The following is a 24389-nucleotide window of genomic DNA, read 5'->3' on the forward strand; positions in this document are numbered from 1 at the left end:
CGAAGAGATCCACCAAGGGGGTGCCCCACGCTTGGAAGATCTGGCGCACCACTCGGGAGTTGAGCGACCATTCGTGAGGTTGCATAATCCTGCTCAAACCTGTCGGCCAGACTGTTGTTTACGCCTGCCAGATATGTGGCTTGGAGCACCATGCCGAGACGGCGAGCCCAGAGCCACATGCTGACAGCTTCCTGACACAGGGGGCGAGATCCGGTGCCCCCCTGCTTGTTGACATAGTACATGGCAACCTGGTTGTCTGTCTGAATTTGGATAATTTGGTGGGACAGCCGATCTCTGAAAGCCTTCAGAGCGTTCCAGATCGCTCGCAACTCCAGGAGATTGATCTGTAGACCGCGTTCCTGGAGGGACCAGCTTCCTTGGGTGTGAAGCCCATCGACATGAGCTCCCCATCCCAGGAGAGATGCATCCGTGGTCAGCACTTTTTGTGGCTGAGGAATTTGGAAAGGACGTCCCAGAGTCAGATTGGACCAAATCGTCCACCAATACAGGGATTCGAGAAAACTCGTGGACAGGTGGATCACGTCTTCTAGATCCCCAGCAGCTTGAAACCACTGGGAAGCTAGGGTCCATTGAGCAGATCTCATGTGAAGGCGGGCCATGGGAGTCACATGAACTGTGGAGGCCATGTGGCCCAGCAATCTCAACATCTGCCGAGCTGTGATCTGCTGGGACGCTCGCACCCGCGAGACGAGGGACAACAAGTTGTTGGCTCTCGTCTCTGGGAGATAGGCGCGAGCCGTCCGAGAATCCAGCAGAGCTCCTATGAATTCGAGTCTCTGCACTGGGAGAAGATGGGACTTTGGGTAATTTATTACAAACCCCAGTAGCTCCAGGAGGCGAATAGTCATCTGCATGGACTGCAGGGCTCCTGCCTCGGACGTGTTCTTCACCAGCCAATCGTCGAGATATGGGAACACGTGCACCCCCAGCCTGCGAAGTGCCGCTGCTACTACAGCCAGGCACTTTGTGAACACCCTGGGCGCAGAGGCGAGCCCAAAGGGTAGCACACAGTACTGGAAGTGACGTGTGCCCAGCTGAAATCGCAGATACTGTCTGTGAGCTGGCAGTATCGGGATGTGTGTGTAGGCATCCTTCAAGTCCAGAGAGCATAGCCAATCGTTTTCCTGAATCATGGGAAGAAGGGTGCCCAGGGAAAGCATCCTGAACTTTTCTTTTACGAGATATTTGTTCAGGGCCCTTAGTTCTAGGATGGGACGCATCCCCCCTGTTTTCTTTTCCACAAGGAAGTACCTGGAATAGAATCCCAGCCCTTCTTGCCCGGATGGCACGGGCTCGACCGCATTGGCGCTGAGAAGGGCGGAGAGTTCCTCTGCAAGTACCTGCTTGTGCTGGAAGCTGTAAGACAGAGCTCCCGGTGGACAATTTGGAGGTTTTGAGGCCAAATTGAGGGTGTATCCTTGCCGGACTATTTGCAGAACCCACTTATCGGAGGTTATGAGAGGCCACCTTTGGTGAAAAGCTTTCAACCTCCCCCCGACCGGCAGGTCGCCCGGCACTGATACTTGGATGTCGGCTATGCTCTGCTGGAGCCAGTCAAAAGCTCGCCCCTTGCTTTTGCTGGGGAGCCGCGGGGCCTTGCTGAGGCGCACGCTGCTGACGAGAGCGAGCGCGCTGGGGCTTAGCCTGGGCCGCAGGCTGTCGAGAAGGGGGATTGTACCTACGCTTGCCAGAAGAGTAGGGAACAGTCCTCCTTCCCCCAAAAAATCTTCTACCTGTAGAGGTAGATGCTGAAGGCTGCCGGCGGGAGAACTTGTCGAATGCGGTGTCCCGCTGGTGGAGATGCTCTACCACCTGCTCGACCTTCTCTCCAAAAATATTGTCCGCACGGCAAGGCGAGTCCGCAATCCGCTGCTGGAGTCTATTCTCCAGGTCGGAGGCACGCAGCCATGAGAGCCTGCGCATCACCACACCTTGAGCAGCGGCCCTGGACGCAACATCAAAGGTGTCATACACCCCTCTGGCCAGGAATTTCCTGCACGCCTTCAGCTGCCTGACCACCTCCTGAAAAGGCTTGGCTTGCTCAGGGGGGAGCGCATCAACCAAGCCCACCAACTGCCGCACATTGTTCCGCATGTGTATGCTCGTGTAGAGCTGGTAAGACTGGATTTTGGCCACGAGCATAGAGGAATGGTAGGCCTTCCTCCCAAAGGAGTCTAAGGTTCTAGAGTCTTTGCCCAGGGGCGCCGAAGCATGCTCCCTAGAACTCTTAGCCTTCTTTAGGGCCAGATCCACAACTCCAGAGTCGTGAGGCAACTGAGTGCGCATCAGCTCTGGGTCCCCATGGATCCGGTACTGGGACTCGATCTTCTTGGGAATGTGGGGATTACTTAATGGCTTGGTCCAGTTCGCAAGCAATGTCTTTTTCAGGACATGGTGCAAGGGAACAGTGGACGCTTCCTTAGGTGGAGAAGGATAGTCCAGGAGCTCAAACATTTCAGCCCTGGGCTCGTCCTCCACAACCACCGGGAAGGGGATGGCCGTAGACATCTCCCGGACAAAGGAAGCGAAAGACAGATTCTCAGGAGGAGAAAGCTGTCTTTCAGGGGAGGGAGTGGGATCAGAAGGAAGACCCTCAGACTCCTCGTCAGAGAAATATCTGGGGTCTTCCTCTTCCTCCCACGAGGCCTCACCTTCGGTGTCAGACACAAGTTCACGAACCTGTGTCTGCAACCTCGCCCGGCTCGACTCGGTGGAGCCACGTCCACGATGGGGGCGTCGAGAGGTAGACTCCCTTGCCCGCATCGGCGAAGCTCCCTCCGCCGACGTAGTCGGGGAGCCTTCCTGGGAGGTGGCCGCAGTCGGCACCGCACGCGGTACCGACGTCGGGGACCTCACCCCGGGCGATGGGCCAGCCGGCGCCACGCTCGACGGTACCGGAGGCGCAAGCACCGCCGGTACCGGAGGGGTAGGGCGCAACAGCTCTCCCAGAATCTCTGGGAGAACGGCCCGGAGGCTCTCGTTCAGAGCGGCTGCAGAGAAAGGCATAGAGGTCGATGCAGGCGTCGACGTCAGAACCTGTTCCGGGCGTGGAGGCTGTTCTGGGCTGTCCAGAGTGGAGCGCATCGACACCTCCTGAACAGAGGGTGAGCGGTCCTCTCGGTGCCGATGCCTGCTGGGTGCCGACTCCCTCGGCGACCCAGAGCTCTCGGTGCCGACGCGGGGAGGAGACCGGTGTCGATGCTTCTTCGACTTCTTCCGAAGCATGTCACCGGAGCTCCCCGGCACCGACGAGGAGGACGTAGAATCCAGCCGTCGCTTCCTCGGGGCCGAGGTCGAAGGAGGTCGATCTCGGGGGGGCTGTACCGCAGGAGCCCTCAGGGTAGGGGGAGACCCACCCGAAGGCTCACCGCCACCAGCAGGGGAATGGACAGCCCTCACCTGCACTCCTGACGATGCACCACCGTCCGACGACATCAGCAGACGAGGTCCCGGTACCACCGACGTCGATGCAGCTATCCGATGTCTCGGCGCCGATGCAGAGGGCCGATGCCTCGATGCACTGGCGGCCGAGGAGGAAGGTCTGGACGCTGACGACGTCGATGCACTCGATGACCTTGGTGTCGATGCCGACGAAGCGCCCGAGAACAAAACGTTCCACTGGGCCAATCTCGCTACCTGAGTCCGCCTTTGTAACAGGGAACACAGACTACAGTTCTGAGGACGGTGCTCGGCCCCCAGACACTGAAGACACGACGAGTGCCTATCAGTGAGCGAGATTACCCGGGCGCACTGGGTGCACTTCTTGAAGCCGCTGGAAGGCTTCGATGTCATGGGCGGAAAAATCACGCCGGCGAAATCAAAATCTGAAATGACGAATTTGAGCACCAAAAAGTTTTAGGGAGAAAATCTCGACCGAGGCCGAAAAGAGGCCTACCCCGACGACGAAAGAAAACTTACCGGGGCAAAGACTGAAAAATACGGGAAGGGACAAACGAAGCCCGGGAGGCTTCCGGAGCACTTCCCAACAATTTTTTAAAGATTTTCCGAAGAAAACACGTCAACGAAAAAAGGACGCGCGAGGTCAACTTTCCGGGGCTCGACACGGCGAAAACACGACCATACCGAGTGCGGACAAAAGAAGACTGGCCGGCTCGAGCCGGTTTCGGGCGGGAAGACGGCCGCGCGGGCGCGCGAGGACTAGCAAAGGACTTTGCTAGTGAAGATTCCGATTGGAGGGGCTGCCGTGGACGTCACCCATCAGTGAGAACAAGCAGCCTGCTTGTCCTCGGAGAAGAACTTTTACCTCAGCTATGCTGCTCTAGAGCCAGTCAAAAACCCGTCCCTGGTTTTTGCTGGGGAGCTGGAGGGGCATTCGGTGCACGCCGCTGACGGGAGCTGACCTGCTGGGAACGAGCCTGAACAGGCTGTCGAGAGGCAGGAGTGTACCTACGCCTGCTATAAGAATAGGGAGCACTCCTCCTCCCTCCAAAATACCTCCTAGAGGAGGAGGTAGTAGCAGATGGCACCCGGCGGGAGAGAGAATCCATTGCATCATGGTGCTTCTTGAAGGTTATCAACCATATCCTCAACCTTCTCTCCAAAAATATTATCCCCCCAGCAAGGAACATCTGCCATTCGCTGCTGAGTCTTCTGATCCAGGTCCAAGATACGCAGCCATGAGAGCCTGTGCATCACGATACCCTGAGCAGCTACTCGGGATGCGCCATCAAAAGTGTCGTAAGCTCCCCTGGCCAGGAATATGCAACACGCCTTCTGCTACCTGACCACCTGGTGAAAAAGTTCAGCAAGCTCAGGAGGAAGAGCGTCAACCAAACTGGACAGTTGCTTCACCGAGTTCCGTAAGTGAATGCTTGTGTAGAGCTGGTATGTCTGAATTTTGGCGGTGAGCATTGCAGCCTGATACGTACGCCTCCCAAAAGAATCCAAGGTCCTAGACTCTCTGCCAGGGGGCGCAGAAGCATAGTCCCTAGTACTCTTGGATCTTCTGAGAGCAGAGTCCACCACCATAGAATCGTGAGGAAGCTGGGCCTTCACCATCACAGGATCACCATGGACTCTGTATTGGGACTCGGACTTCTTGTTGACAACTAAATTAGAGAGAGGGCAAGACCAATTCCGCCATAATGCTTCCCTGAGCATATTGTGCAGGGGGGCCGTTCCAACCTCTGTAGGTGGAGAAGGATAGTCAGGACCTCGAACATCTCAGCCCTGGGCTCATCCACAGCCTCCATGGGAAATGGAATGTCCTTAGGCATTTCCCGCACAAAAGATGAAAAAGTAAGACTCAGGTGGAGATTGTCTGACTTCAATAGGCAGAGTAGGATCAGAAGGAAGCCCCTGAGAATCTTCCTCTGAAAGATACCTGGGGTCTTCCTCCTCTCCCTATGAACGCTCCTCCTCGGTGTCGGACAGAAGCTCACGAAGAGCAGCCCGAACCCGATCCTGTCTAAACTTGGAGGATCGACGTCCTCGTGGGGGATGTCGAGAAGTCAACCCCTGCCAGGACTCCAGTGAAGCTTCCTCCTCCGACGTCGAGGGAGAGTCAACCCGGGTGGTAGCCTGCTCTGGTGGCGCAAGCGGTACCGAGGGCGGGGACCTCCTCACAGGGAATGGGCCAGGCGTCTCAGCAGTAGGCGCGGGAGGCGCAAGCACCTCAGGCACTGAAGCAGAACGACGAAGCCATGCATCCAGAAGGTCTGGAAGAAGGGCCCGGAGACGTTCATCGATAGCCTCCATCGGGAAAGGCTGTGGGGCTGGTGCAGGTGTCGGTGCCAGAATCCATTAGGGCTCGAGAGCCGGTACCGGGCTGCCAGACGACCTACGCATCGGCACCTCCTGAATGGAGGGTGAGCAGTCCTCTCGGCGCCGACGCTTCTCGGGTGCCGACTCCCTTGGCTCCCCGGAGCTCTCGGTACCGTGTCTGAAAGGAGATTGATGGCGATGCTTCTTAGCCTTCGCTCGACACCCGTCATCGACACTCCTCGGTACCGATGAGGAGGACGTGGAATCCTCACGCCTCCTCGGGGCCGGGTCCGACAAAGGGCGGTCCTGGGGGGGCCTGCATAGCAGGAGGCCTCGAGACGGGCGGAGACTCGCTCGATGCCTCACTGCTCCCAGCTGTGAAAGGTCTTTCGGCAGCCATTACATGATCTCTCGGTGCAGTTTCCCTCGACGCCGACCTCGGTCTCAATGTCAATGCCAACGTCAAAGGACCGGACCGATCTGGAAAAAGCCGCTCGTGATACCTGGGTCCTCTTTTTCATCAACTTGCACAACTTACAAGCTGATGGAAGATGATCAGGCCCGAGGCACTGGATGCACCACGCGTGAGGGTCAGTACACAAGTTGGTCCGATTACAGCGAGTGCAGCGCGTAAAGCCGCTGGGAGGCCACGGTGACATGGATGGAAAAATCGCGTCCGCAAAATTAAACGGCTCGATTATGCCAGGAAAAAAGGCACAGAAGACAAAAGGGAAAAAAACACACAGCCGAGTGGCCTGAAGACGACCGCAAGCGGAAAAAGAAAGGAAACGAAGCGGGAAGAAAACTACAAAAATAAAGGAAAAAAACTATATATATATTTTTTTTTAATTAGAAAAGAGACAAAAAAATAAACAAAAAAAACTACAAAACAGGGGCGTGTAAACGCGAACTCACAGTCTCCTGGGCGACGAAGAAGAGCCGTTGGAAAAACAACTCTCCTGAAGCGCGGAGACAAAGAAACTGAGGGAAGCGCACGGGCGGGAAGTCACCCGTGTACGCCACGTCGCTTCTAGAACTTTTAAAGTTTTGTTAAGTTCCGGTCTCCTGGGCAGTCGAGGACGACGACCCATCAGTGATACTGTTCAGCCTGCTTGTCCTCGGAGAATGGGCATTGAGCATTAACATAACAAATAAGAGAAGAAATGTGAATTCAGAGATCAAGTGTTTATTTCAGTGTGATTTAGCACAGTAGAGTCCCTGATTATACACATACACACATATACCAGATATTTATCTTTTTCTAATACATTTATATAGCCTTTTGCTGATTTTTAAAGTTCTACATAAAGGGGGCAAGTGAAATATGAAAAGCATCCATACAGAGATAAAAAGGCCTAGGTTTATAATATTTTATTAAAAATACACTACTAGTAAACAGTATACAAGATGAAAAACTTAAATACTTTGGAAACAGTGGTTAACCACTTGTTTTTTCATACTTAAATCTAGCACAACAAAATCCATAACAAACCTGTGTGTGTGCTCCACATGCTATGTATATAGGAGACAGTTGGGGATGTTGGGGCACTTTGTTTGTGGGAGGTGGGGACATACTGCAAGGTAGTGGGGCAGTTGCAGGGAGGTAGTTTTTGGGAGCAGAGAAGTTTCCAATGGCGGAGCAGTTGCAAAGGGTGGAGGGGGGAGGACAATTTGTGGAGCGGTGAAGCAGTTGCTGGAAGGGGTAATTTTAGGGGATGGGCCAGTTTGAAAATAGCCATCCCTTAACCGCTACGTTTCACTATATGCACATTTCTATGATACAGAAGCTGAACTCTTTCTCTCATAGAAATGCACTGGGATATTTCTTTTTGAGGGCAGAGAGGAGTGTTATTTTTCTGAAAATGAGTCAAATTGAACAAAGGGTTGCAAACCCAATGTGTATTTTTACCAGGTTTTCCCACATTCCTAAGTTTCATCCCATTCTGTTAAAATTATTCTACCCTAAGATAGACAATTGTGCACAATTGTTATAGAATACTAGTTTAAAGTCCGCGGTTAAAACTAAGTGCAAGCACTTACAGTAGCTCTACAGCAGGCATAAATGCTCACACCTAAATGTGACAATTATGCACATAACGGACAGTATTATAAAAGCCTAATGTGTAAGTGCTTGGCATGCCCATGCCCCGCCCATCCCCTCCCTCTAACATTACAGTATAGTGCCTGTGCATTATGCTCATAACTGTAAATTAGGGCCAATTAACTCCAATTAACTGATTAAGTGTCAATTTGCACGTCATTAGGCAATTAATTTACACTTGTAACTGCTACTATCCTATAACTTACACGGGTAAATGCACAGCCAAGGCACGTAAAGTTGCACTCAGGATTACAGAATAAGTAGGTATAGAAAACAGGTAGTTATTCATTTTAGACCATCCTTCTTTATCCAACTTTGTTACTCATATAGTTACCATTCCCTCAATGAAACCAGCAGGCCTATCTCACAAATCAAAAACGTATACATACTTACACACTTGGAATCCACAAACGGACTGTTTTATCTCTGGAAGCTGATGCTACTAGATGACCAGAAGGGGAAAACTGGACTGACATAACAGCATCTTTATGTCCCACAAAGCGATAGGCTCTCATCTGAGGTTTCAAGTTCCACACCATCAGGCAGGAATCCATAGAACCACTTGCTTAATTAAAAAAAAAAAAATCATTTTAAAACTACCAAGATATTTACATACAGATATGATGGGTATTAAGGACCACAAGAGCCATCTAGGCTACCTGTTTATTTTTTTCTATTAATATGATTAAAGAAAATAAAGAATGCAATAGAATTACTTCTCATTTTTAATATTTTCTTGAGACAAAGGAATATTTGACATTAAGATTCATAACAGTGCAATCTAAGAAAATTTAAGGGGCAGATGCAACAGCAGCAATGGATACTATTTCCACAAAGAGAGAAATAAGATTTTACCTGTTAATTTTCTTTCCTTTAGTCCCAACAGACCAATAAAGAAACTGAGTTGCATCTACTGACCAGAAGATAAGAGAAATAAAATAGTTCCATGTGATTCGCTCCTTAAGGGTACCATGCAGTCTTAGCTATTCAGTATTTTGACTGGCAACGCAATAGATAACTTGTTATCTCTTCCACTAGAGTCCTACTTCAGTCATAGATTCTGTGGGACAACCAAAGTGATTTACATATTATACGCAGATACTTTCTCTGTTCCTAGTACGCTCATAAACTAAGTTTCCTATCTAAGGCAATGAAGAGTTAATTGACTTGCCTAGGATCATAAAGAGATACACTGGGAATCTCAGTCCCCTGCAATAACCATCAGGCTACATCTCCACTCCAGGGGTAGCCTGCCGGAGAAAAAAATTAGAACTCAAAAAAAAAATACCTTGGTGTATAGTTAGAAGGCAAATAACAGCATTATAGAACCACACTACTTTCTCTAACCATTTATACGATAGGGCAGGCCTCTGGACTAGTCTGGTGGGACTAACGGAAAGAAAATTAGCAGGTAAGATTTAATTGCTCCTTCCTTAGCACCCTCACCAGACCAATCCAGAACCTGTGTATCTAAGCAATTCCCAAGATGTGCTAGACTCCAAAATCTCTGTCCAAATACTTAGTCCCTAACACAGTATACAGGCAAGCTCATTCATGGTGTCTATATCACTTTGCAAATGCAAAAAAGGGAATGATTAAATCACCTGTCTGCAGCGGCTAAACAGAGGTATTGCTCGCACCTCTGCTCATGAGGTTGAACACATCTAGCAGAAATTTTGAAACTTTGGAAGGTCACCTCTTTATGAAATCAAATGTATACATTTATAAAACCTCACCTCAGTACTGGGCAATGACAGAATAGAGGTCATTTCGCTTTTCCTAAAATCCACAAAGAGAAAAACCAAATCGGCCTAACCTTGGAAATTCTTTGGTCACTTTAATGTAGCTCTAAAGTACACAATGAACAAGGAGCAAAAGTAAAAGACTCAATTTACCTAAAGTGATGACAGTACTTCTGGAATGAAGTCCAAAAGAAGACAAGACAAGCAAACCCACTGAAGTCAGCAAAAGCAAATCAAAAAGTGGACATGAACAAGGTGAAGAGACAAGCAAATCAGTCTTTATTATAAATGTTCGCTAAAATTTGAACATCCATTCACTGAAGCATGGACTCTACACAGTCTGTGTTTCAGCATGTGCCTTCATCAGGAGTCCTTTAATAAATATAACATGCATATTTAAATACATTTGAATATGTAAATGCATAGTTACATAAAATAAGGGTATGATACATACCTGTAGCAGTTGTTCTCCGAGGACAGCAGGCTGATTGTTCTCACGACTGGGTTGACGTCCGCGGCAGCCCCCACCAACCGGAAGAAGCTTCGCGGGACGGTCGGCACGCAGGGCACGCCCACCGCGCATGCGCGGCCGTCTTCCCGCCCGTGCGCGACCGCTCCCGCCAGTTGAATGACTAGCAAAAGATGAAACACACAACTCCAAAGGGGAGGAGGGAGGGTAGGTGAGAACAATCAGCCTGCTGTCCTCGGAGAACAACTGCTACAGGTATGTATCATACCCTTTCTCCGAGGACAAGCAGGCTGCTTGTTCTCACGACTGGGGTATCCCTAGCTCTCAGGCTCACTCAAAACAAGAACCCAGGTCAATTGAACCTCGCAACGGCGAGGGAACAACAGAAATTGACCTACGAAGAACAACTAACTGAGAGTGCAGCCTGACCAGAATAAATTCGGGTCCTGGAGGGTGGAGTTGGATTTACACCCCAAACAGATTCTGCAGCACCGACTGCCCGAACCGACTGTCGCGTCGGGTATCCTGCTGGAGGCAGTAATGAGATGTGAATGTGTGGACAGATGACCACGTCGCAGCCTTGCAGATCTCTTCAATAGTGGCTGACTTCAAGTGGGCCACCGACGCTGCCATGGCTCTGACACTATGAGCCGTGACATGACCCTCAAGAGTCAGCCCAGCCTGGGCGTAAGTGAAGGAAATGCAGTCTGCTAGCCAATTGGAGATGGTGCGTTTCCCGACAGCGACCCCTAGCCTGTTAGGGTCGAAAGAAATAAACAAGGGCGGACTGTCTGTTGGGCTGTGTCCGCTCCAAGTAGAAGGCCAATGCTCTCTTGCAGTCCAATGTGTGCAACTGACGTTCAGCAGGGCGGGTATGCGGCCTGGGGAAGAATGTTGGCAAGACAATTGACTGGTTAAGATGGAACTCCGACACCACCTTCGGCAGGAACTTTGGGTGGGTGCGGAGCACTACTCTGTTGTGATGAAATTTGGTATATGGAGCATGAGCTACCAGGGCTTGAAGCTCACTGACCCTACGAGCTGAAGTAACTGCCACCAAGAAAATGACCTTCCAGGTCAAGTACTTCAGATGGCAGGTATTCAGTGGCTCAAAAGGAGGTTTCATCAGCTGGGTGAGGACGACGTTGAGATCCCATGACACAGTAGGAGGCTTGATAGGGGGCTTTGACAAAAGCAAACCTCTCATGAATCGAACGACTAAAGGCTCTCCAGAGATGGCTTTACCTTCCACACGATAATGGTAAGCACTAATCGCACTAAGGTGATTCCTTACTGAGTTGGTCTTGAGGCCAGACTCTGATAAGTGCAGAAGGTATTCAAGCAGGTTCTGTGCAGGGAAAGAACGAGGTTCTAGGGCCTTGCTCTCACACCAAACGACAAACCTCCTCCACTTGAAAAAGTAACTCTTTTTAGTGGAATCCTTCCTAGAGGCAAGCAAGACCCGGGAGACACCCTCAGACAGACCCAACGCAGCGAAGTCTACGCCCTCAACATTCAGGCCGTGAGAGCCAGGGATTGAAGGTTGGGGTGCAGCAACGCTCCGTCGTTCTGCGAAATGAGAGTCGGAAAACACTCCAATCTCCACGGTTCTTCGGAGGACAACTCCAGAAGAAGAGGGAACCAGATCTGACGGGGCCAAAAGGGCGCTATCAGAATCATGGTGCCGCGGTCTTGCTTGAGCTTCAGTAAGGTCTTCCCCACCAAAGGTATGGGAGGATAAGCATACAGGAGGCCGGTCCCCCAATGAAGGAGAAAGGCATCTGACGCTAGCCTGCCGTGTGTCTGAAGCCTGGAACAGAACAGAGGCAGCTTGTGGTTGGTCTGAGAGGCGAAAAGATCCACCGAGGGGGTGCCCCACTCTCGGAAGATCTTGCGTACCACTCTGGAATGGAGCGACCACTCGTGCGGTCGCATGACTCTGCTCAGTCTGTCGGCCAGACTGTTGTTTACGCCTGCCAGGTACGTGGCTTGGAGAAGCATGCTGAAGCGACACGCCCAACGCCACATACCGACGGCTTCCTGACACAGGGGGCGAGATCCGGTGCCCCCCTGCTTGTTGACGTAATACATTGCAACCTGATTGTCTGTCCGAATTTGGATAATTTGGCAGGACAGCCGATCTCTGAAAGCCTTCAGTGCGTTCCAGATCGCTCGGAGCTCCAGGAGGTTGATCTGCAGATCCTTTTCCTGGAGGGACCACAGACCCTGGGTGTGAAGCCCATCGACATGGGCTCCCCACCCCAGGCGGGATGCATCCGTCGTCAGCACTTTCGTGGGCTGCGGAATTTGGAATGGACGTCCCAGGGTCAAATTGGTCCGTATGGTCCACCAGAGCAGTGAAGTGCGGCAACTGGTGGAGAGGCGGATGACATCCTCTAGATTCCCGGTGGCTTGGAACCACTGGGAAGCTAGGGTCCATTGAGCAGATCTCATGTGAAGACGAGCCATGGGAGTCACATGAACTGTGGAGGCCATATGACCCAGAAGTCTCAACATCTGCCGAGCTGTGATCTGCTGAGACGCTCTGGTCTGCGAAGCCAGGGCCAAGAGATTGGTGGCCCTCGCTTCGGGAAGGTAGGCCCGAACCGTCTGGGAATTCAGCAGCGCTCCTATGAATTCCAGAGACTGAGTTGGCTGGAGATGGGACTTTGGGTAATTTATCACAAACCCCAGCAGCTCCAGAAGTTGAATAGTGCACCGCATGGACCGGAGGGCTCCTGCCTCCGAGGTGTTCTTGACCAGCCAATCGTCGAGATATGGGAACACGTGCACTCCCAGCTTGCGTAGGTAGGCCGCTACCACCACGAGGCACTTTGTAAACACTCGTGGGGCAGAGGCGAGCCCAAAGGGCAGCACACAATACTGAAAGTGCCGTGCGCCCAGGCGGAATCTGAGATACTGTCTGTGAGCTGGCAGTATCGGGATGTGAGTGTATGCGTCCTTTAAATCCAGGGAACATAGCCAATCGTTTTTCTGAATCATTGGCAGAAGGGTGCCCAAGGAAAGCATCCTGAACTTTTCTTTGACCAGGAATTTGTTCAGGCCTCTCAGGTCTAGGATGGGACGCATCCCCCCTGTTTTCTTTTCCACAAGGAAGTACCTGGAATAGAATCCCTGCCCGGGTGGTACGGGCTCGACCGCATTGGCGCTGAGAAGGGCGGAGAGTTCCTCTGCAAGTACCTGCTTGTGATGGGAGCTGAAAGACTGAGCTCCCGGAGGACAATTTGGAGGCAGGGAGGTCAAATTCAGGGCGTATCCGCACCGCACTATTTGGAGAACCCACTGGTCGGAGGTTATGAGAGGCCACCTTTGGTGAAAGAATTTCAACCTCCCTCCGACCGGCAGGTCGTCCGGTACGGACACTTGTAGGGCGGCTATGTTCCCGTGGATCCAGTCAAAAGCCCGTCCCCGGCTTTTGCTGTGGAGGCGCAGGGGGCTGCTTAGGCGCACGCTGTTGACGGGAACGAGCGCGCTGGGGCTGTCCCTGTGCCTGACGAGGCCTTCGGGCCGGCTGGTTGTACCTACGCTTCGCAAAAGAATAGGGTGCAGCCTGCCGAGCCCGGGAAAAACGCCCGCCCGCGGGGGCGGGTGCTGAAGGCGCCCGGTGGGAGAGCTTGTCGAGAGCGGTTTCCCGCTGATGCAGTTGGTCAACCATCTGCTCGACCTTCTCGCCAAAAATATTATCCCCCCGGCAAGGGACGTCAGCCAGTCTCTGCTGGGTGCGGTTGTCCAGGTCAGAGGCACGCAGCCATGAGAGCCTGCGCATCACTATACCTTGGGCCGCAGCACGAGATGCCACGTCACAGGTGTCAAAAATCCCCCTGGACAGGAACTTTCTGCACGCCTTCAGCTGCCTGACCACCTCCTGATATGGCCTGGACTGCTCCGGCGGGAGCTTATCGACCAGGTCCGCCAGCTGTTGCACATTGGTCCGCATGTGGATGCTCATATAGAGCAGGTAAGATTGGATGCGGGTCACGAGCATGGAGGATTGGTAGGCCTTCCTCCCAAATGAGTCCAGAGTGCGAGACTCCCGCCCCAGGGGCGCCGAGGCGGTATCCCTCGAACTCCGTGCCCTCTTGAGAGCAGAATCCACGACCGCTGAGTCATGGGGCAACTGGGGCCGCATGAGCTCTGGGTCAGAGTGGATCCTGTACTGGGACTCTGCTTTCTTGGGAATGGTGGGGTTAGTTAGTGGTCGCACCCAGTTCCGAAGCAGCGTCTCCTTCAGGACATTGTGCAGCGGTACCGTGGAGGACTCTCTAGGTGGTGATGGATAGTCGAGGACCTCGAGCATCTCGGCCCTCGGCTCTTCCACAGAGACCACGGGAAAGGGAATGCTTATAGACATATCCCGCACAAAGGAGGCAAAGGAGAGACTCTCAGGAGGTGAGAGCTTCCTCTCCGGTGACGGCGTGGGGTCCGAGGGAAGGCCCGTAGACTCCTCTGAGGAGAAATATCTCGGGTCTTCCTCTTCCCCCCACGAGTCCTCATCCTCGGTATCGGACATTAGCTCATGTAGCTGAGTCCGGTACCGGGCCCGGCTCGACGTCGAGGCACCGAGGCCTCGGTGTCGTCGAGCGGTGGACTCCCGCGCCGGCGGTGACGGAGCTCCCTCCATCGACGTCGACGGGGACTCCACCTGCGTGGCGGTCGAGACCGGCACCGCAAGCGGCGGCGGTGTCGACAGCCCCGGCGCCGGGCTAGAGCTCGCCGGCGCCACAGTCATCGGCGCCGGGGGCGCAAGCACCCCCGACGCCGGCACAGCCTGGCGCATCAGCCCTTCCAGGATCCCCGGAAGGATGGCTCTGAGGCACTCGTCCAGGCCCGCTGCCGGGAAAGGCGGTGGGGCCGGTAAGGGTGTCGGTGCCAGAAGCTGCTGGGGGCCAGGAGACGGCACCGAGGTGCCGGAACCCCGACGCGTCGGTACCTCCACCACCGACGGAGATCTCTCCTCTCTGCGATGACGCTTCGGCGTCGACTCCCCTTCAGGGTGCACCGAGGGCTCCCGGTGACGGCGCTTCTTGTCTTTTTTCCGGTGCACGTCACCGGCGCCGGAGGGCATGGAGGAGGAGGAGGTCGATCCCCCTCGGTCTCGAGGTACCGGGTCCGACAGGGTTCGGTCCCGTGGCTCACGAGCTGAGGGAGTGACCGGGGCCGACAGCCCACGCGGCCTCTCAACCCCACTCTCACCGGCGGACCGGCGGGCCGACGGGACCTGTTCTCCTGGGGTCGCTGCCATCGGTGCCGATGTCTCGGGCATCGATACCGGTACCGAAGATCCGGCCTTCGATACCGATGCCGTCGAGGTCGACGTCGAGGGGCCGGCGCAAGTTCCAAAAAGACGGTCCCGCAGAACTTGCCTCGCAACCTGAGTCCGTTTCCGGAGACCGAGACACAGCGCGCACGACTTGAGATTGTGCTCCGGCCCGAGGCACTGGAGGCACCAAGCGTGGGTGTCGGTCTGCGAGATCGGCCGGCCGCAGCGACCACACTTTTTAAATCCACTCGGGACCTTCGAGGACATCGACGGAAAAATCGCGTCGGCGAAGTCAAAGTCGGCAATGGTGGCTAAAATCACACCACGAAAAAACCAGCCGACCGAGCGGCCACTAGGCCGCAACGAGGCGTCCCCGCTGGAAGCGAGGGAAAAAGGGGAGTGCGTGCTCCACACGCGCAGTCTTTTTTTTTTTTTTTTTTAAAGAAAAGATAATAAAAGGAAATTAAATTAAATTAACGAAGCGCGATCCGCGTATACGCGATCGCAAGAATCCGGCGGCTGAAGTAGAGAGAGCGGCAAAGCACGACTCTCTCCAGGCGCGGAAAAAAAGGAACTGGCGGGAGCGGTCGCGCACGGGCGGGAAGACGGCCGCGCATGCGCGGTGGGCGTGCCCTGCGTGCCGACCGTCCCGCGAAGCTTCTTCCGGTTGGTGGGGGCTGCCGCGGACGTCAACCCAGTCGTGAGAACAAGCAGCCTGCTTGTCCTCGGAGAATGTGAAGGTTTCAGTTTTGAAATAGGAATATATTCTGTTTCTCCAGATAATTCTGGAAGCAATTTCACCACTCCTCAATCTATCTATATTGAGCATGCAACTAGCGGGAAAAACGCCCGTCCCGCCTTCGCTACCCTTCTGACACGCCCCCGGGAACTTTGGCCGTCCCGGCGACGGAAAGCAGTTGGCGCCGGCCAAAATCGGCTTTCGATTATACCGTTTTGGCCGGGCTCAAGAGATCGCCGGCCATCTCCTGATTTGTGTCGGAAGATGGCCGGCGATCTCCTTCGAAAATAAGCTGGATAGTAAAACATTTTTTTAGGTATATTAAAAGCAAAAAGCCAGCAAAAAAAATGAGTTGGACCACTAGATGACCGAGGGGTAAAAGGGACACTCAGAGAAGACAAAGCCATAGCTTTAAACCCACTTCTCCTCTTCCTCCACTTTCTATCTCAGTTGATAACACCCTCATCCTCCCAGTCTCATCTGCCCGCAACCTTGGAGTCATCTTTGACTCCTCCCTCTCTTTCTCTGCGCATATCCAGCAGATAGCCAAGACCTGTCGCTTCTTCCTCTTTAACATCAGCAAAATTCGCCCTTGCCTCTCTGAACACACCACCCGAACTCTCGTCCACGCTCTCATTACCTCTCGCCTTGACTACTGCAACTTACTCCTCACCAGCCTCCCACTTAGCCATCTATCCCCCCTTCAATCTGTTCAGAACTCTGTTGCACGTCTTATATTCCGCCAGAACCAATATACTCATATCACCCCTCTCCTCAGGTCACTTCACTGGCTTCCAATCAGATACCGCATTCAATTCAAGCTTCTCCTTCTTACCTACAAATGCACTCAGTCTGCTGCCCCTCACTACCTCTCTACCCTCATCTCCCCTTACGTTCCCGCCCGAAACCTCCATTCACAGGACAAATCCCTCCTCTCAGTACCCTTCTCCACCACCGCCAACTCCAGGCTCCGCTCATTCTGCCTCGCCTCACCCTATGCTTGGAACAACCTTCCCGAGCCCTTACGCCAAGCCCCCTCCCTGCCCATCTTCAAGTCTTTGCTTAAAGCCCACCTCTTCAATGCTGCGTTCGGCACCTAACTCTTACCGTTCAGGAAATCCAGACTGCCCCAATTTGACTGCCCCTATCGGACTGACTGTTCACTTGTCTTTTTGATTGTAAGCTCTTTGAGCAGGGACCGTCCCTCTATGTTAAATTGTACAGCACTGCATAACCCTAGTAGCGCTTTAGAAATGTTAAGTAGTAGTAGTAAATATATTAAATAAATAAATAAGGAACTGTGCCATAGTATGCATAGCTGTCACCAGGATTTGGGAACCATGGCCATAAGGCAAACAAGCAACTTGCCTGCCCATACCTGAGCAGAGTGTAAGCTCAAGCTCATTTCTGTGAGGGAACACATCCAGAATATAGCAGTCTGCAACAGTGAGTCCACTCCAGTCAAACCAAGACTACCTTCTTGAAGAAGAGGATGTTGCTGGAATAGTATTGCTCTTGGCCTCTGAATTTAGATCAACAACTACTAGTATTGGGAAAAGTGGCTTAAGGAGAGTCAGGACCTCCCATAAATAATTTCAGCCAGCCTGACCTTTGGTCCCTAAAGTTCCAGGATTTCTTCAAAAGATAGTCATACAGAGGATGAAACTGCATAACCTGTTTGAAATTGCCTTGTCTGTCACTCTGTATGGGAGCTCCTAAGAAACATGGCAGAAATATGGAGCCTTTATGTTGCCTGGTCATCACTGTCCTGACCAGGCAACATAAAGGCTCCAAGGAAAGGAGCTCCCAGCACCACCTACCTCCACCATGCAAGACTCCTCAACAGTTAATATGACCAAGAGCAATTAGGTCCTGTGTAGTGATGTTCAAGACCTCACTGTTCTGTATACTGTTACCTACAAGAAGGTCAACATGGCCTCATCCAGGGGATGATGGCCCATACGCAGGATGACTCAATTTAGAGCCACTGAATGTAGGTGCCTGGAATGAGAGATTTAAAATAAAAAATAAAGATAGAGACTCAAATCTTTTTACCAATAATGTACTTGTGACCTGGAAAGGCCACTATTGGAAGCAGGATACTGGGCTAGATGGACCACTGGTCTGACCTATATGGCTTCTAATGTCTTAGGTCCCTGAATGCTATGCTTATCTCTAATTATGGTATTAGATAATGATAGGCCCTCTAGGTGACCAAATACCTTATTCTTCTCCAGGAACAGAATATAAAACCCTTGGCCTTAGCCAAGGCTAAAATCAGATATTATAGCAGGCCTCAACAAACCTGTATTAAATCTAGGAGCCAGCAGTTGAGACTTCTCTCATGTCACATTCCCTACCCCTCCAATACTGTCTGCAGCAATTTATTTTTGGGGGGGAGGGAAGGTGGGGGGGGGGGGGGATGGTGGGGTAGGAATGCCCTCCCAGATCAACAGTAGCTCTTTTAGCTACCCCCAGCCCCCCTTCCCCCAGCACATACAAATTCCCTAGTATTCTAGTAGTCCCCTCCCTCCACATCCTCCCCCACACATTATAAATTCCCTGGTAGTTTAGCAGGACCCTCCTACAACCACCATCACCCACCAATCCCATGAACCTAAGTCTAGTCTCCCAACCCCGTACCTCATACAAGGCAAGAGCAATACCCTTTCACTCCTACAAGATGGTGGCACCTCGCCCCGTGTGGTGTATCCTGGGATGCACCAGGAAGGGCCTGTCTACCATATAAAGCAGTGGAGCAGAGCAGGGCACTGCCATTTTGCAGACGACAGCACCTGGGAGCAGGAGTGAGTGGGCATTGCTCCTGCTTTGTGTGAGGTATAAGGTCAGGGGGATTAGAGTTGTGGCATTGGTTGGGGGGGGGGGGCACAAGTCTACCAGGGATTTTTTTGGACTGGGGAAGGGGGGAGGGAGGGCCTTCTGACCACCAGGGCATATTTTTTTTATATTAAAGGACAGATCAGGTTGTGTCAGGGGGAGGGGAAGGGAGCCGAGCCATTAGACCTCCAGAGATTTAATATTGGAGGAGAGGGTGCCAGATTGTAAAGTAATCGGGATTTGGGGGGCCCACTAGAATGTCATGGGGGAAGTTTTTAAGCTGTAGACTGGGGGAAGGTGTTAACTGGGTCAGGGAGAGAGAGGGAGGCTGCTGGGGCCAGTGCACCAAGCAGTCTGGGGTAGAATGGTCAGGTTGGAAGGAGAGAAGGGGTGTCACGAGACACTCATTCCGCTCAACCAACCATAGTTCGCTGCCTTGGACCTGGCACAAAATTTTCTGCACACAATCCAGCTTATTTTCGAACGAAAAAGGCAGCCATCTTCCGACACAAATCGGGAGATGGCCACCCTTCTCCCAATGCCGGCCAAATCGGCATAATCAACAGCCAATTTTGGCCGGCTTCAACTGCTTTCCGTCACAGGGCCAGCGAAAGTTCCCTGGGGCGTATCAGCAGGGTAGCGAAGGCAGGGTTGGGGCGTGGTTAGCAGATAGCCGGCTTCGGTCAATAATGGAAAAAAAGATGGGCAGCCCTGACAAGAATTTAGCCGACTTTACTTGGTCCCTTTTTGTTCACAACCAAGCCCCAAAAAGGTGCCCAAACTGACCAGATGACCATCGAAGGGAATCGGGGATGACCTCACCTGACTCCCCCAGTGGTCACTAACCCCCTCCCACCCTCAAAAACAAAACTTTAAAAACTTTTTTTGCCAGCCTCTATGCCAGCCTCCGGTTCATCGCAGCAGCATGCAGGTCCGTGGAGCAGTTTTAGTGGGTGCAGTGGACTTCAAGCAGGTGGACCCAGGCCCATCCCCCCCTACCTGTTACACTTATGGTGGTAAATGGGAGCCCTCCAAAACCCACCCGAAACCCACTGTACCCACATGTAGGTGCCCCCCTTCATCCCTAAGGGTTATGGTAGTGGTGTACAATATTGGGTAGTGTGTTTTGGGGGGGATTTGGGGGGCTTAGCACACAAGGTAAGGGAGCTATGCAGCGGGGAGCAATTTTTGAAGTCCACTGCAGTGCCCCCTAGGGTGCCCGGTTGGTGTCCTGGCATGTCAGGGGGACCAATGCACTACGAATCGTCCCCTCCCACGACCAAATGGCTTGCATTTGGCCAGGTTTGAGATGACCAGGTTCGGTTTCCATTATGGCTGAAAACCGAGGCCGGCCATCTGTAACGCCGGCGACCTCAGCATTTGGGCTTCCCCGACTGTATAATCGAAACAAAAGATGGACGCCCATTTCGTTTTGATTATACGGGTTGCCCTGCCCCTTTTTCCGTCGTCCTCTGAGATGGCCACCCTTATAGATGGGCGGCCGCGTTCGATTATGCCCCTCGATGTGCATGAGAAACCTTTGGGTTTTTTTCCATTTTGAACATGACTGATGCATTAAAATGCATGTTAATGCTGGCATTAAGTACATTCTGCGATAATGGTTTCCAAACTTTCTATGTAAGTTAATACTCGTGCTGAAACCATTTCTTGGCTGGTAAAACTCACAATAAAACCAGGTTAAAGCCGCATTAATGCTTTGTATACTGACCCCTGAGTCAGAAGCTGCATGCATCATCGCTATCCAGTGGAGACAGAGAAATACTGAATGGCTAAGGCTGCACAATACCCTTAAGGAGTGAATCCAGCAGAAATATTTTATTTCTCTCTCTTCATCCACTAGTTGACAGCCTCAACCCACAAGTTCTGGACCAGTCTGGTGAAGACACTATGGAAATGACATTTTAAACATGGAGATGTTCATTAGAAATACAAATATACAAGTATGCATTAAGGAATTTCTAAGTGGCTGCAATCCAATGAATTTAAATATATTTCCCTCGTATGTACAGATCCCTCACATCTACTTTATATTAGCTTTGATGAATAAAACTTTTTTTTTTAAGCGATCGCTCAAATGTTCAGAGAGTAGGCTGCGCCCTTCCCAATGAAGACCGAGACCTCCTGAACCCAGACTCTGGAAAATTGCCCTCACAGTCATGGCCCTCAGGCGACTCTGCCCCGAGGAGAATGCTGGAGGAAGCACAGAAATTATGACATCTGGGCTAGAGGCAACAGCACAAGCAGGAGGCATCCAAAGACTTTTGATACAGATGAGCCCTGTTTTGTTTGATCCTGGTTTGCTTACAACTGTAGGAAAAGGCTCAGGTGTTCTGAAGAAAGGAAATTGGATTATTTTGCTACTACCCTGGTATCTTTGGAGTCTCTTATAGGTGAAATAGTAGCTTTGGATATATCTCTCTTCTCAAAGCTTAAGAATATATTATAAGAACTTACTGGTGGTAAGGATTAAGTGGCCCAGCATGAGTTAAGTGAAAGAGTTTTCTTCTAAAGCTGATAACGTGAATAGTGAATTACGCAATTACAAGCTATGGATGCACCTTTGATCAAGGATAAGGAGCTTGTTCATAGAAGATTGAGCAGTTAGATAATTATACTAAGTACCTTCATTTACAATTTTTAAGTTTTTCTATTTCCTCTTCAACTTGTCTTATGGACTTGCTGTAGAAATGTTTGTGATATTCTGAAAGTCTCCTCAGAGGATGTCCCTTCAATTTATTTATTTATTTTTGATACATTTATACCCCGCATTATCCCACAAGAGTGGGCTCAATGTGGCTTACAATGTTACAAAAAGGTTACAGTTCAGGGAGGGTACAGATTCAAGCAATCAGAGGGAGACATAAGAGCAGGAGGATAAGACAAGGGTGCATGACAAGGTTGATGTAAATCGGTGGTTAGGCGGGTACAGTCGACATGAGGAAAGTTAGGGCTTAATATGTCAGTGGGATAAGCTGTCTCGAATAAAAATGTCTAAGGATTTCTTGAAGAGCTGGTGGTCATCAATCTCTTTCATATGTCTTGGTAGAACATTCTTAGATTTCGGGCTGACGTAGAAGGTTGATGTGAAGAGTAATTTATATTTAACATTCTTTCAACTTGGATGGTGTAAATTAAGGTAGGGTCGAGTAGACACTGAAGCATTTCTGGATGGTAGATCTATCAAATCTAGCATATAGGCAGGGGCTTCCCCATATATTATCTTGTGAGTCAATGAACAGATTTTAAAGGTAATACGGTCTTTAATGGTAAGCCAGTGTAGAATAAAACGTAGAGGGCGAGCACGGTCAAAGCACGATTTGCCCAAGATTAGCCTTGCAGCAGTGTTTTGAGCGGTCTGGAGTTTTTTAGAACGTAATCACGGCAATCTGCATAAATTCCACTGCAATAGTCTATATGCGATAGGACCAACCAATGAATGAGGGTACGAAAGAGCTCTTTTGTGAGGAATTGCCTGATACCCCTCAACCTCCACATTGAGTAGAATACAGAATTTATTCAAGTAGTCAGTTAGTTGAGTATTAACCAGACTTTCCATTGTTTTGATGAGCAATGGAATAGATGCAACTGGGTGATAACTTGAGATGACTTCAGCTCTGATTTTCGGGTCCTTGGGAATAGGTGTGAGGAGAATGTTTCCATGCACAGATGGGCAGAGACCCCTCTGGAACATGAAATTTAAATATGTTGCGAGTTCAGCAATGAAGCAGCCAAGAGCAGATTTTAACAGGTAACTAGGGCAATGTCAAGACCACAGTGTTTATTAGAAAACTTAGTGACTGCTTTTGCTACAGATTCTGCTGTGAAGGTGGTGAAGATAGTCCAGGAACGCAGCCTGACAGTAGTCCATTATTTTATATTACAGTTAATCTGGGAGACCAAAGGTAAATGAGGCAGGAGAGAGGGCTGGTGGTGCAGCTTGTTTCCTCTTCGAACATAGCTGCTTTGTTGGAGACAACCTCTGAAGAAATCACTCAACGGGAGACTCGGCTAGCTCTTATGCCTTGGAGCCATATAAGAATTAGACAATGAAGATGTTCTTTAAACGTTGGGATAGAAACTTTATGACCCCCAAAAATTTGGATTTGCAAGGCTTCCCAAATACGGTGAAAAACTGTTTCTAAGAGACAGAAGTGATCTCTTTGGGGGCCAATTTCAGTCTCAGATTTCCATGTTTGTGTACAGTTGCTTCTCAAGGGAATCCTATCCTATCTAATAAAATGCACCTCCAACGTTCTGAAGCTGACTCCGTGGCTGAGGCATTCATACCCTCTGCTGTAAGACTCCATCTTCTGAACGTCACGCACGAGGCCCCGCCCCTGACGCCATCGCCGCAACACCATGCCCCCCCCAGCTCGCCGTCACCACCACCAGGCATGCAGGCTCGGCCCTTCTCTCTCTGTTAGCTCTGGTCCCGCCCTCATTACCACTTTCCGCAATTAGGGCGGGACCAGAGCTAACACAGAGAGAAGGGCCGAGGCTGAACGCCTTTTAACGCTGCTTTCGTCTGAGATGATTTTTAAAATATGGAGCGAGTGCGGCTGGAACTGGGAGGGAGGAGGGAGGGGCGGAGCGACCCTGGAACTAGGAGGGAGGGGCGACCCTGGAACTTGGAGGGAGGGAGGGAGGAGGGGCGACCCTGCAACTCGGAGGGAGGGAAGTGGGGGCGACCCTGCAATTCGGAAGGAGTGGGGGCCGACCCTGCAACTCGGAGGGAGGGAGGGAGTGGGGGCCAACCCTGCAACTCGGAGGCAGGGGTGATCCTGGAACCCGGAGGGAGGGGGGCCAACCTGGAGGGAGGGAGGGGAACGACCCTGAAAATCTGAAGGAGGGGGGGACGACGACCCTGGAACTCTGAAGGGGGGGGAAGACCCTGGACCTCGAAAGGAGGGAGGGGGATGACCCTGAAACTCGGAGGGAGGGAGGGGGACGACCCTGGAACTCGGAGGGAGGGAGGGGGGCCCATGGCACACACTCTCATTCTCACACACACTCTCACTCACAGACACACTCGCACCCAGTCTCACTCTCTGTCACACACACTCACACATAGTCAGTCTCACACACACTCCAAGGACAACCTTGCTAGCGCCCATTTCATTTGTGTCAGAAACGGGCCCGTTTTACTAGTGTTTATATATTTTGACCCTTTCCAGTTGACTAATTTTCTTCAAAACAAGTCTTCTCCAAATGCAATTGTTCCCTTAAGAGAGAGGTTCAATGATTGATGTAACTGTATAGGCCTCTGGTTAGCTTTTTTCCTTAATTATTGTTTGTAAATTATTTTGCTCCATTTGTGGGATAACCTTTTCCCCGCTTTGTAGTCTCTAAATTATATATTTTTTTGCATTTTTTCTTATTTTTTCTATTCATCTCCTTAACATATGTAATTGTATTTCCTAATCAAGGTTAGCCTTTCATATTTTTGAAAATTT

General features: G+C 51.3%; 1 protein-coding gene across 6 annotated transcripts in view; it reads right to left on the minus strand.

Annotated features, from left to right (window-relative positions):
* The window catches only part of POC1A (POC1 centriolar protein A), a 122474-nt gene that overhangs the window by 86360 nt on the left and 11725 nt on the right, over positions 1–24389 (minus strand). For 4 of the 6 annotated variants that reach the window (XM_030205889.1, XM_030205886.1, XM_030205887.1 and 1 more), the window contains one exon: positions 8240–8411. In XM_030205889.1, the coding sequence (XP_030061749.1) occupies positions 8240–8400 (161 nt within the window). In that variant the 5' untranslated portion in view covers positions 8401–8411. Of the gene's footprint in view, positions 1–8239; positions 8412–8701; positions 8751–24389 lie in introns of those variants that run through there. The other 2 variants (XM_030205890.1, XM_030205888.1) reach the window with 2 other exon arrangements.

This window comes from Microcaecilia unicolor, chromosome 6, assembly GCF_901765095.1.
Source record: "Microcaecilia unicolor chromosome 6, aMicUni1.1, whole genome shotgun sequence".
Lineage (NCBI taxonomy): Eukaryota > Metazoa > Chordata > Amphibia > Gymnophiona > Siphonopidae > Microcaecilia > Microcaecilia unicolor.